Here is a 16,421-nt window from a genome sequence, read left to right on the forward strand (position 1 = left end):
CAATCACCCATTCTAATTCTAACATCGTCTTCTTTCCCTCTCAGCTGCACCTGGTCTGCATGACCTGGGTGAAGAACATTCCAGCTTCCCTTTCTTCCCTCCTCCTCCCAATAACTCTTTGCCCACAGAGATCTACCACCCATCCATCATTCTCCCAAACTAAGCGCCCCTTTTAAGGTCCCTGCAATACAAAAGTCTACTTAGTGATACCCCCACCTCTCAGGCATAAAGAAGGAGAAGGAGCCAACAGCAATTAGTATTCATCTTCTCCTCAACCAGTATATAGTGGACATATGGGAGTGGATGAAGCAAGAGAAGCCAGACACCAAGCCTCTCACTCCTGTTCTACTCCTTCCATGCCCCAAAATCAAAGCTGCAGTGAGTGATGACAGCCCTTTCTTAAGCCCATCTCTCTGCCCTGAAGTTTTCCCAGTATTTCACCTTCTGGATCCAGGAACAGCTTTTAGAGCAGATGAAATAGCAATTTCTACTTCTCCTTTTCCCATCCCGGCGCCACCAGTATTTTCTCCGCTGTCAGAAAGACCAGAACTTCTTGAGCTCGAGACCAGCCTCCGGTTCAGATTTACCTGTGTCTGTCCTGCCTGCAGAGGCTGTGTTGGCTCTGGACACCCCCAGACCGCGGGAAGAGGGACCCCCCGCTCTCCTGCCCCTTCCAGCACTGGAGGGGAGCCACACCTGCTGTTCTGCTGCAACCCTGCCCAGGAAGGGGGTGGCCTTGCTCTCCGGGCTGTTTGATTAAAACACCAAGGTTACGCAACTGCAAATGACGGACGCGGGGAGGAAGTTTCCATCAGATACAGAACAAAAGCAGGACTCCCTGTAAACACCAGCGGGAGCGTGCAGCCACAATGTGCTCTTTCCAGCCAGAGCTGCCTGCACTCGTTGGCATCGCGGAGTTTCAGAGCAAGGGAGATCTTTGCCTCAATTCCTCTTAACAATCTTCACCCTGCTGCTATTGCCTATGCACACAGCACAGAGGAAACCGCAACATTTTCGCTATTTCTTTCACCTTACAGCTGATTGAGCTCATCTTTCTTGCTAGCACCTAGAAACTGCAATTCTGTTCTTGTTTAGGGGATTACAGATAACAAAAAATTTGGGAGAGGGAGCAGCAGAGCCCTACAGAGGTGAATTCCATTGCTCTGAACGATGCTCCCTTAATGCAGATTAATGCTAAACCACTGATTTACTACTAAGCCAATTAGATTAGATTGATCCAAGCACTGACAACAACTTGCTAGAAATCTGAAACAGGAAGCCAAGGGTTAAGAAGCTATTAATTGCTCTAACATTTTAAGTAAAAATGTGGCAGTGATTAAATTGCAGTAGAGATATTGAAAATGGGCAGATGATGAAGAACTGATCTTAATTGATTACTTTTTTTTTCTACATTTCATTAAAATCAAAAAACCCAAGCTAACTGTACATATTTAGAGAACCAAAGATTATTAGGACCTAACAGAGATGGAGTTTCAGCTCTACATCCTACTCAACACAAAACGGCTACTCAGGAATTTTCACAAGGATACCTTGTGCTTCTCGGGACAATGCAGAACACATCTCCATTTGAGAATCCCTTACTCATCTGAAGATTGACTAAATCCCTCACTTATCACTAAGTGAGCAAACCTAATTCCATTAATCTTTTCTCATAAGTCTTTTTTCGCTAATACCATTCCCTCGGCGTTCTCCTAATTTCCCTCCAATTTATCAGTACCTTTTTCAAAATGCACTGTTCAAACCCAGAGACAGCGTCCAGCAGAGTCCTCTTCAGTGTCAGGAACTGAGAAAAATTATCTGGCTGCTGTATATAGCACAGCCCAGAATATATATGTAAGATGGCAGAAAAAGAATGGTAGCAGTATTATACAGTCAATCTATATTTACACTGTGCTAAGCATCATTATCCTCCACTTACTTTTCTGGATCAGTGTGTGTTAGTTTCCATTTCTTATCTGTGCTAGTCCACACTTAACACTTTTAGTCTCTGAAATTCAACTGGGTAATTTCAAACCATTCAGCTGACTTATCAGGACTATTTTGAATTCAGACATTGTTCTGCAGAAGGAGGAAATAATGTTCCCAAATCTGGATTGCCACAAATTTTAAGAGCATGCTCGCTGTTCAATCATACAAGTCAGCATTATTTAAAAAAATAAATTATAGGGACTGAGGCCAGGAGACATTGCTCATTTGAAGGAATCAATTTGAAAAGCTATCAAAAAGAAGAACCACCTTATCTGCAGTACAGGAGCAGTCTGTTCAGCCACCTCTCTGCATCTGAAAAGTACCACCTACTACCATGTCAGCAGAACCTGGATTTTCCTCTCCCATGTTAGGACTTGCCACATTTCAGATTGCTTAGCTTTGGACACCTGACAAGTTCACACAGCACCCCAAAAATCCTAAGTCTGTAGGTCACACCAAGTATCCATTCTGTGGGGAGCTACTATGAACACCATTAGCAGGTAAAACCAAAGATTAAAATAGGAATTGTTTTTTTTTTCATTTGTCACTTCCTTCTCTCTGTCCAAGTAACAACATGGACTGGTGTTAAAGAAACTGCATCCTTCATGGTGATCCTGGGCACTCCTTGGTGCTAAGAATGGAAAATGGCAATGGGCTACACAGAGAGTTCATTTCCCTGACTGGGGGCTCCAGCTCTCTTGCCACAGCCCAGCAAGAAAACCCTACTAATGCAAGAAAACTGATGTGTGGGAGCTTAGATGTAAAATACTATGTGAAGATTCCAATGTTTTATCCTTCACTAGTATTTTATAACTGGACATTTTATATCAAAGCTGTAAAGCCCATTCCTCTCAAGAACACTCTGCCTGTGTCTTCCCTCTGTATCTACCTTGTTGATTTCTTAGACCTCTCCTCTCTGCAAACATACACACAGAAAAATCAGACTTTCTTTCTCATAAATCAGACTACCATCAAAAAATCAGACTATTTTTTTTCACAGAATAAAAAAGAATAGACTATCTCAACTGGATTATCGACAATGATTATCTGCTCCAACTGCCTGACCAACTCAGGGCTGACCAAGTTAAAGCCTATTAAGGGCATTGTCCACATGTTTCAAACACTGAAAGGCTTCAGGCATTGACCACCTCTTTAGGAAGCCCATTTCAGTGTTTGGCCACTCTCTCAGCGAAGAAATTCTTCCTGGTGCAGCTCTGAACCATTTCCGTGCATTCTGTCACTAGACACCAGGAGGAGAGACCAGCACCCCCCTCTCTGCATCCCCTCCTTGGGAAGCTGTAAAGAGCAATACAATCATAGAATGATTTAGGTTGGAATGATCTTTAAGATTGAGTCCAACTCTTAACCCAGTGCTGCCAAGTCCACCACTAAACTATGTCCTTAAGTGCTTCATCTACACATCTTTCAAATACCTCCAGGATTGGCAGCCTATTCCAACGTCTTATAGGTGAAAAAATTTTCCTAATATCCAATCTAAACCTCCCTTAGTGCAACTTAAGGCCATTTCCTCTTTTCCCATGGCTTTTACTTGGGAGAGGACACCAACCCCCACCTCACTACAACCTCTGTACAGGTAGCTGATAAAGTTCTACCTGAGCCTCCCTTTCTCCAGGCTAAGCACCTCCAAGGCTCCCTCAGCCACTTCATATCAGACTTGTGCTCCAGACCTTTCCCCAGCTGGGTTGAATTCCTCAGAATGAGGTATGTGGTTATTGTGACCCAAGTGCAGGACTCAGCACTTCATCTTACTGATCCCCATACAATTGATGCAGCCAGTCCAGATCTCTTTGTAGACCCTTCCTGCCCTCGAGCAGATCTACATTCCTGCCCTACTTGGTGTTGTCAGTAAACTGACTGAGAGTGCACTCAACCCCCTCCTCCTGATCATCAGTAATTACATTAAACAGGACTGGCCCCCGTACTGAGCCCTGGGGAACACCACTCATCACTGGCCTCCAATTGGACTTAAATTCATTCTGCACCACTCCTTGGTCCCAGCTATCCAGCCAGATGTTTTACCCAGTGAAGAGTAATTAGGACTTTAGTACTTCACAGATTTCCTTCCACCAGTCCAGCTTGCTTCCTATCTCCCCAATTTCCCTCTCTCCAGATTCCCCACATGCCTTTCTCATCCTCTTAGTTCCTTTTGTCTTCCCTTACATGATCCAACAGAAGCGGCCATTCTCACAAGTGATGCTTTAAATAAAGACCATTACATAAAGAGTTACTAAACTCCTACAGGAGGTCAGTTAGGTAATATGGTGTATATCTCCTTTCCCTCAGGTGCACATCACTGTGGTAGCCAAAGAGTGATCACTTTGGAGCGTTGCATAAGGTGTCATTGGTACAAGGGACAGGTGACAGTATCTGGTACAAGAAGCAACATCACGCAGTTCCAAGCCAATTTTCTCTTTAGAATTCCACTGCTCCTTTGCAACCAGTTTTCAGCTTTTACTAGTCCTGACATTTTTCCACAGGGTCTTGCCTTCAGAAAATCAAAGCCAAGTGCTGAACCAGGCCTTCCAGGCTAAGACAGATTTCGTTGCAGCAAACCACATGACTGGCAACCTCTCTAATGAGAAGCATCCTTACCCCCTCCCCTATACACAGGAGGGAAGGTGGGTCATCATTCTTTGGCCAAATGAAATCAAGAGAAATGTAGAGTAAGGGTCCTTTCAGTTACTTGAAGCTCCTTTTGAACTCCTTTTTTTTTTAAGTTTTCTTCAATTTTTAGAGTATTTTTAACAGTCAGTATGATTTAACCTCATGAGACAAGTTTAACCTCCAACATTACTGTTATGAAGGGGATGAATTTCAGGATACAAGTCCTAAGTAAAAGCAAGTCATGGGTTAAAGGGGATGAGATTCCAAAGGCTCACCTCCTGAACACTAAATAGCTCTGCACCTGTTGATAATTCCTGACCTTCCCAAAACCCAACATATCGGCCCTTCCTCATGGTTATGATCCACATATAATCAGGAAGGAAAATAATAATTAGTGAGTCTCCAAATGCCTTGAACAGTGTAGTTTCTAATCTCTGTTTGCAGAGCCAAATAGAGACAGCAAACTGTCTTCCAGCAGGGTTTATAAGCTGCTAAATCTTGTAGTACTTGAGGGACTGTAATCCCCAAGCAGCACAAGCTGGCCTAGGAGACAGTCTTATGTGGTTTGCATCTTAAAGTCACATACAGCATTTACAACCAGGCTGTCTTCAAAAAGCATTCCACTGGTTTTGTTCTAAGTAGGCGAGATTCTGATTCCAATTGCTTCACAGATTGGAGAGAGCTGGGACACCACACACCTTGCAAGCTTTCAGCTAGCATTACACACAGCGCTGGACAGCAGGACCACCATATCCATCCTACTGAATAGCAGCACCCCATGCTGTAGGATGAAAGGAAAAAACCCCACAGTGGTTATTTGCATTATTTATTTCAGCCCAATGCTAAACAGGACCTGTCCCCCTATCTTTTTAATTGCTTACAAATGAGTGAAGAACCACAAAATTGCAGATTTCTAGATTGTTTAACCCCATATAAACTAGAAGAAAATCGCACACGTGCAAAATGTTCGCTCCCACCTTGCTACAACAGCAAAGAATTTCTCTGGAGCCCTTCCTGGATTGATCATACACTGATCACTGTTCATTCAAATAATTTTCAGCTCTAAATTGTGGTTTATAAAAATGCCTAATGTGTCTGTAGAAGTTTTCTCCAGAATACCAATGTGAAACACTGTGGGGGCTGGCAAGGGAGAATGGTAGTTGCTTTTTCTAGTTCACAGCTATATTATATATTTGCCTCATGTTTTAGCAACACTTAAATTAAAATTTTCATTTAAAAAGAAACTGATTACTCAGAAGCAGAAACTATCTGAAACAGCATGTGGGTTTTGGCCAGTTCTACTCTTACAGCATGAAGTTCATGGGATGCAGAGCTGACTAACAGAAAGCTTTTGCACATAAGAAAAAGTGACATATACCAAAGTAAATCATGCCTACCAAATACAACCAGTATTAACATTTTGAGGGGCTGCACAGAGTGACAAGTATGTGGCAGCTTTCTTGATCTAGCAAGTAAAGGCAAAATTCCAGCACATAAACTGTTTGGGTTATCAAAACTGAGGTCCATAAAGCAAGTCTTAGAAGAAAATAAATCTTTGAAATTTATCTGAAAGCTTCAGATTAACATTTATAGACAATTTTACATACTGGAGGTTTTTTAAAAAATTTGTAACAGACTGTAACAAATTGGTTAAGCTGATGAATTCCAGATATAAGTTCTCCCACCACTGATAGCTCTATTAAGTAATAAACCAGTGTTCAGTGTTAATTAAAACCAAATTTTAGCAACTACTGTGAGGAACAAAGAGCACTGTTAGGACTCTGTACATATACCCACGTTATGATACACACTGAACACAGTTCTATTCCCCAATTTTTCAAGGGTTATAATAGAATTAGCAAAATACATATAAAAGGATAATCAAAGGCATGGACTGACTTCTGCACAAATTGCATCTAAGTAAATTATGATTTCTTATGCTGAAAAAGGAGGTACTTGCATAAAAGGTAGAACAGAAGTCTAATAAATTTACAAGTGACAAGAAGGTGAACACAGGAAGACTTTTAATCACTTCCAATTCAAGAATGAGGCAGCTTCAAATGATAGTCCTTGGCAATAAGTTTAAAACAAACAAAAGGGAATAGAGGTTCTCAGACCACCTAGGAAAGCTCAGAACACACCACTGCAGCATGCTATGCTCTCAAAAGGTTCTTTTCTAGCTTAAATACTTCTGAAGTTTAAGGTCCCCTTTGTCCCAGGATAGGTCACACAGAAAGAGCTGCATCTATGTCCATCAACTACTTTTGACTATCCAGATTCTAATTTGGCTTTTTTTCTTCTTTCCCCCCTCTCTGTCAGTGATAAATATTTCTCCAAACCCAAACACACTTACTGTCATAAAGTATCTTGCTGCTATGCTACAAATAAGGTAACTGTAACAAGCAATTTAGTCTATTCACCAATCAAAAACCAAGATCCAGTGCCAGTCTTCACTTACCCAGGTCCTCAGGAGTGTCAAATAACTGCTCGCACAAGTAGTAGTCATCTGGATTCAAGTAGGGCAGTTGCTTCAGCAAGCTCTGCTTCGGAATGAGATACAAGACCTCTGCAATATTCCCATCCTCAATTACTGACATCTTTCTGACTGAATTTCGATATTTCACTTTTTCCAGCACCAGTTCATCACCTGATCCACACAGCTTCCCAAAGCTGTTTAAGATGGGGAAAGAAGGCATTTCTATTTGGAAGAAAGTAGGGAAAGCAACCTGTAGTGCTTGCAGTCAGTCCACTACCCACGGCACACTGCCCTTTCCAATCCTTCTCTTTTTCTCTTAGCCAGCAAAGGAGATTAAGGAAGATATATTTTTAGTGATTATCTTCAAGAGATCACAACAGTATGCTTGATCAGGTGGTTGCCATCCTAAACTATTGTAATCAGTTGAATCTCATCCCCGGGAATGCAAAAAATCAGAGACAAAACCATAAAGAGTATCTGAAAATCAGATTAATATTCAGGACAAGAGAAAGAACGTAACTGAGTTACATAAGAGGATTAGTTTAAAATCAAAAAACCTTGCTGTGTCAAAAATCTTATTATGGAAGAATCATCATCATCATCATAAGCTACAAAGGCACATCTGTGCATTTAATCTGCCGTGGCCCTGCTCCACGCCAGGTCTGTCTGTGTGCTACAGTGAAAAGGTTGTAGCAAAGGTAGAGCATGTCAGTCCTCCTTTTTGAGGAATGCACCAGCACTGGCTAGCACTGCTTCATGAGCAGATTTCTTTGGAGAAATCCTTTCTGCAGCTTTCACTGCCTACTGCAAACAAAAGCACTTATGCTCTCCCCTATCTACTAAGGATTGGTTCAATTCTGCTCTTCCTCTCCACCTTCCTGCAGAGCTGAGAGCAGAAGCTTTGCAGATACCGTGCCAACCCTTCCTGCTTCACTTACAAGAAGTATTTACATTAATCCAATTCCAGTGACTTGCTAATCTAATCATCTAATGAATATTTCTCCCTGGGGAAAGGCAGAGTTAATCATCAACAGGGCACTGGAAAGTCACAGGAAATTCCAAAGCAAAAGATATTAAAAAAAAAACAACCAAACCAACAACATTCATCACCTGTAAGAGAAAATTACAGGTGGACGCCAGACATGGATCTGCTCAGAAACAATTTCAGATTTTTTACTGAGTGAAATTCCCTGAGACAAATGCACAGGCTTTCAGGGAGTTGAAAGCCTGGGCCACTTAACACACAGAAGTTAACTGTAGCTGCAAAATGACCTGGTGTAATCGCCACACTGCTTCCAGTAGGGCTTTTACTAAATTAGCAGGTGAAAAAAACTACCAATAGGCTTCCTGAGCACAGTGAGAAACTGTCACTTAATTCTTCCCTCAAAACTCAGAGCTCAAGTACTAACTCCAAATGGGGACAGGCTTTGAAGAGAAGACTGCTTTATTTACTGTTTTAAAGAGAAAATATCATCTCATAAATCCAGACCTTGATCATCTATTATTACACAGCTCCTGTGAGTTGAATCACTTTTTATTTCTCAAGCAGTATGACTATTATCTTGAAAACAAGCCTGAAATCACAGTTCCCTTAAACAGCCATGTTCCTGAGTTTTCTAATCAATCACAGATACAGTAGGGCAAAGCCAGAATAAATCTGCACACTGTAATAATTTTAATGGGGTGATGCTAGTGTACGTTTGAGGAAGAGCTGGTTCAGTAAGGAACTAAGAGGATGAGAAAGGCATACGGGGAATCTGGAGAGGAGGAAAATAGGGGAGATAGGAAGCAAGCTGGACTGTTGGAAGAAAATCTGTCAATAGCAATTCCAGTTCTGCCTTAGAGTATCTTGTATCACACCAGACATCTCAGCAAATGCTGTGTTTTAATCATTTCTCCTAGGAAATGAAGCTTTGCAGCAATTTTTCAATCTCTCCTAGATTTCTCAGCCTACTGACCTGTACACTGCAGCCCCTCAAGGGAAAAGACAGCTCCGAAAATCCAAAAGCTTCTACTTCTACTTCAGCTGGAGGTGGATCACCAGTGCTTAACGCACATAGATGACTCATAGGAGATGGCTGGGTGCACGTTGGCACATGTATCTCTCAGTGTAAGAGCGTCATTTGTTGCTGGATAATCGGTGAAGGATGTTGACATCTGACAACAGCAGTGCCAGCTCTCCTCACCGACACGTCATGGTGGACTTTGCCCTTTGAGATAGGTGAGGCAAAAGCACACATTGCCCAGACATGAACTCTGCTGCAGAAGTTAATCCTCATGAAAGCAGAAAGGTGAGCTCTGCAGAAACTGTTCAAACTATGGCAACGTTTGCTCGGCTGCCTAAATGCCGGAAGAAAAGCTCGTCCTTCACTGGAGTTTGAACAAACTGGTTTAAGACTGACTCCCCAGTTTTTGCTGTATCCACGCTGATTCCAACCTTCAGCTCCACTCACCAAGGCAGTCACTACACCAGCTATTGCAGTAAGAACTAAACCAGTATGACCTGTATATCCGCTCTAGAAACAGTCAGCCTGTGACCACTGGAGAAGAGTTTGATGTTGTGCCAGTGGTGCACAATCCAGCGTCCTTCCACCACCAAGACACATGGGATTGGTGGGGAACCACAGACCAGAATGTAGTGACCCTAACATGTCACTGTGGAAGTATCCTGCTTAATTAAAAATAAGGTTCTCCTTCCTCTGAGAGAGACTTCTCTTATCCTGCCCCTTTCCAGCTCTGGCTGTTGCTGTCACTGTCTGAGAACCACCCTTCCAAAGGCCACATACCACCTGCTCCTTATAACACAAAGCAATATAATTTTTGGTATTTTTTTTTGTTTAAGTAGAGTGTTTGTGTTCAAGAGCCTTCATCCTGTCAGTATGCAATATAAGGGGACAAACAGTAGAAATGAGCAAAATAAGGGCAGGAAGCATCGCTGTGGCTTCCCAAATCAGATGAAGGACTGTTTGAAAAAGTAGGCTCTGAGGGACAGATCCCTGTGTCCAAGGCACAGGACAAGGCCTGCAAAACACTGTTAGCAAGCTCTGGGATTCAGCCTTAGTCTGAATCAAAAAGTCAGTGATCTCCTACCACTTAAATAAAGCACTCAATTAAGTGGAAAAAAATGATTTCTAATATTCTTGCCGAAGAGAAAAGGAAGAGGCAGGAAACACAAGAGCACAACCCTGTCCTAACGTTTCTTGAGGGCCAGCCTCAGGAATCCAGGGCACTCAACTCAGAACTAGTGTTGAGGAAATGTTCTCAGTATCTGCCAAGCAGCAAATCATGTTTAAATCACTGCCAATTCAAAGCTGTGTCTAATCCAAGCAGTCGGTGCTGGGATCTCGAGCCTTCACAGAGCACAGTGTGAGGTATGGGCACTTTCCAGACTGGCAGTTTTCACAGGGGGCTGGCTGGATATGAGACAGGATTAAGCAGAATAGCTACTTTAAATATTTTATCTCATGACCAACTTTATAAATATTTTATTTATAAATATTTCCAGCTGTCTCAAGACCATTTCCTATTCAATCCCCTCTGAATTCACCAAACCAATTGGCTGCCTGGATGATATAAATACATGCATGTTTCATATGCAAGCAGGAATAGAAGCTTCTGTACTAATTCTACTAGAACAGAAGTTACAAAAAAATACGACTGCAATCCCCCAAAAAATTGCAAAACAGAACAGCAAGCAGTGAATAAGAGTGAAAATCAGACAAGGGCTAAACAAATCGTAGAAGAAATATCTCTCCATGCTCCAGAGCAACACTGAGGATTAGACTTGCCCTTCAGCTAAGTAAAAGGCAGAAATGTGTAGTGCACTAATGCTGTCTTTAATTGCTTCTGCCATCGGAGTTAAACTCCTTGCAAATGCATTTGAATGAGACTTTATTCTTATATTGAAAGCAACAAAAGCCCCCAACCAAAAACTCAAGAAACTGAAGTCAGACACGCTAGCTCTGCAAAACCTATCTGCAGAAAATAATCAAAATAAAAACACAGGAAGCAAGGTAAAACAAAATGAAATTTTCCTTTTCCCTCAAATTTATTGCACAGATAGGTAGCCCCAAATAGTGTTTCTTGCATCTATCCAAGGCCATAGGATTACCACGATTATCTTACTCTCCCATGTAAGAATTCTCAAAGATATAAGGAGTAAGGAGGGGAAAAAAAGGGTTTTCATATAAATGAAAAATAAGGAAGCACTATATCTATTTATACAATGAAATATAATTATCCAGGCAATAAAATAACTAAAACAGCAAGCGACAGCAAAAAAATTCCAATATTCAAGTTCACACACACACACAAAAGAAACAAAACTTTGTTACTTGTGGTAAAATTACTCCACACATGAAGGTTTTTCACTTTCTACACACACAATTTACTTACTCAAGACTTCAGGATGACGTACAAACCCTCAGCTATTTACTGTAACCTTGAGGAAACACTTCATCCCCATAATGAAGGCCAAAAAAATCCACATGCACATCTTAATTTCTTTACCTAAATGTCCAAAACAGGCAGTCATCTTCTGGGCATACTGACACAAGCCCTTCACACCGTAGGGTTCCTCACCAAGGACCTGCTCACTCATGGTTTCAGAAGGAGCTGCCTTTCTCTGCAAAGTCAACCAACTACTGCTCGCTTGAGACTGATAAGACAACAGAGCTTCCTCTTCCAATTTATCTCCATTAATAATTCAGGTCCTAGATAAAATTTGCTGAGCTTTAAAAAACGGTAGTGCAAAGCTCTTTTGTGGCTTTTGAAGTAATCATATTTTAGTCCTTAAAAAGTATCTCAGCTATCATATTCCGATAATTTACAGAAAGTATTTTCAATTTGAAACAAAATCCATTCCCTTGCCGCGCGAGGGGAAATATTGTTAGGATTATGCTCAGATCAGTGAGACATTAAAATATTCAGCCAGCTCAAATCCAGAAACAGACTGACCAGCACTACTAAAATGTGTCAGTACATACTGTTTAGTGTTTTCAGCAATGGCTTGGACAGTGGGATCAAGTGCACACAATGAGTGAGGTGAAATACTGGCACAGGTTGCCCAGAAAGGTTGTGGATGCTCCATCCCCAGAAACATTCAAGGCCCGGTTGGGTGGGGCTCTGAGCAACCTGATCTAGTGGAAGATGTCCCTGCTCATTGCAAGAGGGTTTGAATAGATGGCTTTCAAAATTTCATTTAAAACGAAACCACTCCATGATTCCATGATGATCCTGCAATCCCACATGTCCACTGCTATAAGAGCACCACTAGTTCAGAAAACCCCAAAACAGCCCAGGTACAAGCACCATGATGTTTTCTGGTACTTTCCAGCAGTGTATTTCAGGAGAACTAAGGCACCACAGCCAGGAGTAACAGCCCACTCACTGGAGCATGAGGCCCATCTAATCTTGTTGTCATCCTGGTTGAGAAGAAAATACACAAGAACTGACTCAGCAGTCCTGCTGCCAGCGAGCTGCAGTGGCCACACATACCTGTCTCTGTTCTCCTCACCTAAAAAATCCAGTGCAAATCACACCACCAATGAGATCTACTTAGCTAAACACCTGCAGAACAGTTTTGGCTTGACTCAGGTGATGATTACCAGTGAGGAATAGGTGTTCCTTACAAGCAAATATGCTCCTTGTTCGCTAGACTTGGTTTTTGTCCATTCACTTTACACTCGCTGCTTCCTGACTAAGACCATATCCACTCCTGAAAAAATACTTCATAGAGATCATTTATTGACTGCTGAAAGCCATATTAAGCACTGTTACTACTAAGCAGACACTTTAAAGAGAGATCTGTGCAAGTACATCTAGATGCAAGTTTTATGTAGAACAGATTGAAAAGCCTAGTTATTAGTATTTAATACTACTTCAACAATTTATTGCCTATAAAAGCATAGGAGGTAGGAATTCTACAGTCTGCAGGTCTCTACCAAGTTAGTTTGCTGGTTTAAACCCACGTAAGGTTCTACAAAGTAAGCCATACTACTGCTTATGGCAGGAGAAACAGAAAGACCAACCACAAGGCAGCTCTGTGCTGAAAAAAAAGAAACAGAGTGGCTTACTGAGGAGAGCTAACTCAGGTTAAAGTGATATCAAAGGTAGAACGGTTTGTGTTATAACTCAGCTGAGCAACACAATTAAGCAGGAGTCTCCCATACAGGCTCGTCATCAAGCTGCCACAGCAGATTTTTTTCTTCATTGCTATTATAACTGATGTTTGAGTAATCATTAGCCAAATTCCATCCAAAACACCTCTTTCTGCAGCACACGCATGCCAAGCGCAGCAGTGAAGAACTGTTACAAAGTCTGTCAAGTCGATGAAGTCCCTGAAAGTCTTAAGTGAAAGGGCAAGTTCAAGTCTGAATAGGGTGAAGCTACATTTGTATCATTGTACAAAATCAAACTTCAACTCTTTGAAAAAAACATCTGGGGATCTCCTGAGGTGGCCCACTGCAAAGTGAACCCCAGGTTTACACATCAACAGCAAGATTTGCATGCACAAACTACTTTGTTTAACTAATTCAGAAATAAGAAAAAAAATGTTATTTTATGTATTGGTTTCTTGGTATTCATTCCAAAACATACATGAAACATCGCTTTGCCCTTTATTCTCCTGTTACAATTTGTAACCAAGAAAAAATGCAAGAGAAAACACAACTCTATTTCTCAGACTTAACTAAGACCATGCAGTGACAATTTCCTTTCCCAACTGATGACATTTGCAAAATCTCTCAGCTGAATTAAAGCATTGTGCTCAGCTTCCTGTTATCAACCATGTATGATAACTTCCATGGCACATGAGCCTTTGATAACAAAAGCCCAGCTTTGCAGTGCATTGTAACACTGGACAGGCAGCATAGCAAGCTCTTGGGAATGCTTTTCCCTTTGCAGTACGCTCAGAAACTGCATCTGACTCACTTCCCTGAATCCCAACAACCACCAAGTTTATCCTCCGGTGAAACAGTGAGCAGAAAGATTAAACAAACAAAGATATGTAAACAATATGCTTGAGATTACATCTAATCATCTTTTTTCTTGGATGAAAGAGAGAGCAATATCAGCCATTTACCTTCACGTGAAATTATGAGCTGGGTTGAAATAGTACACAGAAAAATAGTACAAAGAAAATCAATCACCAAATGAAATATTCAAATTATGTCAGGGGGGGGAAAAAAAACAAAACAATAATGCCAGTTAGCAAAGTACTGTCTACTACCTCTCCAAGCCTTAACATGGGATTTGAGAAACATGCTGTCTCTGCTCTCCCACAGACTTGCTGTTCATCCCTGAGCCATTCCCTTAATCTCTTTCATTGTGTTTCCCCCTATCAGTTTCCCTCCCTCACAAGGGATTTGTAACAATAGGTACATTAAAGACTGAAGTTTTCAGATTCTGTGATAATGGAAACTATAGAAGTACCACAGATAATAACAGTAGGAACTCGCTGGTCAGCATTAAAAAAGAGGTCATGTAAAGCATAGCTGAGTGCTCCTCCTTGATCTCTATTACCTTACAACTTCATTACCATATTTCTCAACGATTTTCCAATAGATTGCAGCCCTTATTTAACACTAAAAGTGCTCACTTTCCATGGAAAATCAGGTTATCGAATACAGCAGAGTTAATTCTGTACATATTCTCTGATCTGAAAATTCCATTTTTAGTTATTCTTCCCCAAACAAGCAAAATCACTTCTGCTGTGGCTGCTGTGACTTAGAAGAGTTTTCAGGTTATGACAAAAGGCATAATTCAACCAAAAGCTATTTACCTTACTTTATCAATTCCAATGTTTATTTCAGAGTAGTCATGGAAAAAAAAAAAAATCTCTGTTCACATCTATTTTCAGACATAAAATAAGAGTGTGTGCATTAATGGATCTGTCTATTGCATTATTACAAGATGAGGTGGCTCAGCATTTTATTTCCTGGCAGCACAAGGCTAATCTATTGATCTACAATGTCAAGAACACTGCACTGTGTATTCTTACAGCAAAACCAATCCTTTTTACTTATACATGGGAAAAAAACCAACTGCAGTTGCTGACAACTGAAGCAATTTTGTAGGCAGGATATAGTGAAAGCTATATGAAATATAAATAGAAAAACTGCTGCACCCCCAAGATTGTGTGATTGAACAACTGACTCCACAACACAGTTCAAGTGCTTGCCTATCCTAAAGCTTATAAATAATCCCACGACTTCCGTGGGGCTGAGCTCTATGCTTGAAGTCAAAGAGATGCCTAAGCCACTCTGGGGAGCAATTAGCCAAAAGGATCCTGGCAGAAGCTGGCAGTCCTTCAGATCTTCAGTAGGAAGCTTTTTTTCTATTCCTCAGCAATGCTTAGGTGTCTTTTATTTAAACGGAGCAAAGACTTTCAAGATAAATGTAATTCCTTTAATCATATTTTTTTTCTTTACTTTTCCTATCTTGAACTTCGACATTTTTCCTTCCAGCTAAAAGGAGAAACTCCTTGTAAAATTCTCTTCACAACGTAGACTTCATAGGAACTGAGACAGAAATAATTTGGGAAGCAAAGAGATCAAAGCTGAAAGCTCAGTGTTCTTTCAATCCTCATATTTATTTCCTGTACCCTTGTAAAGAGTGATGTGTTACAAGCATGGCATCAAAGAAAGCACCACTCCACTTGTCATGTATTGAAATAAACTGGATATTATTATACTCCCTTCTGACAGGTCACATAATTACAAAAATATGCACAGTAACTTTACTGAAATGCTGAACAAAGAATTATACAAGAAGAAAGTCTTCTTCACATCACTGCAGGGCTACCTGAACATCTTAGTGTAACATCACCCCTTCTCTCCTAACAGTAGATTTTCTGCTGTAGATGTAGCCCCAGCACATATGATCATAAGAACTATTTCTCCTGCTGCGTCCAACTCATGATGTCCCCCACAACACAACCATTCTTGGAGCATGGCACAACTCTAAAGGGATCACTTCTGCAGTCACACTGCCCTCTCCAAGCTTCAGCGAAGCTTTAAAACAGATTCTTTCTTTGCACTGTAAGGACTAATTTAAGCCCCTACCCGAAGTTAGTACAAACTTTTTGTTAATGTCCATCACAACTAAGAATAGGAGGTTACCTTTCTATATAGTGGAAAGCATGGCACTACTACAGGATGCCAAAAATGACATCAGATCACTTCATTCACTGCCAGCATTCCTAATAAAAGCAGCTTTAAATATGCTGTGTTGGCTAACCTTTGTCTTCTAATTAAATAAATCCTACAGCACTGCTGAACCCTTCCTCTTGTGGTCAGCACTATCTGCTGGTTAAATCAGCTGCACACACACA

At 41.1% G+C, this 16,421-nt stretch overlaps 1 protein-coding gene across 18 annotated transcripts in view; it reads right to left on the reverse strand.

The window, feature by feature from the left end:
* Positions 1-7,445, reverse strand: part of ABLIM1 (actin binding LIM protein 1) — a 134,573-nt gene extending 127,128 nt beyond the window's left edge. For 3 of the 18 annotated variants that reach the window (XM_027884869.1, XM_027884864.1, XM_027884863.1), the window contains exon 1: positions 7,073-7,397. In XM_027884869.1, coding sequence (XP_027740670.1) covers positions 7,073-7,310 — 238 coding nt within the window. In that variant the 5' untranslated portion in view covers positions 7,311-7,397. Of the gene's footprint in view, positions 1-7,072 lie in introns of all 18 variants that reach the window. The other 15 variants (XM_027884873.1, XM_027884876.1, XM_027884872.1 and 12 more) reach the window with 9 other exon arrangements.
* Positions 7,446-16,421: the final 8,976 nt, after the last annotated feature.

This window comes from Empidonax traillii, unplaced genomic scaffold (assembly GCF_003031625.1).
Source record: "Empidonax traillii isolate 1590-97213 ecotype Southwest subspecies unplaced genomic scaffold, ASM303162v1 scaffold156:size1289327, whole genome shotgun sequence".
NCBI classification, from domain to species: domain Eukaryota; kingdom Metazoa; phylum Chordata; class Aves; order Passeriformes; family Tyrannidae; genus Empidonax; species Empidonax traillii.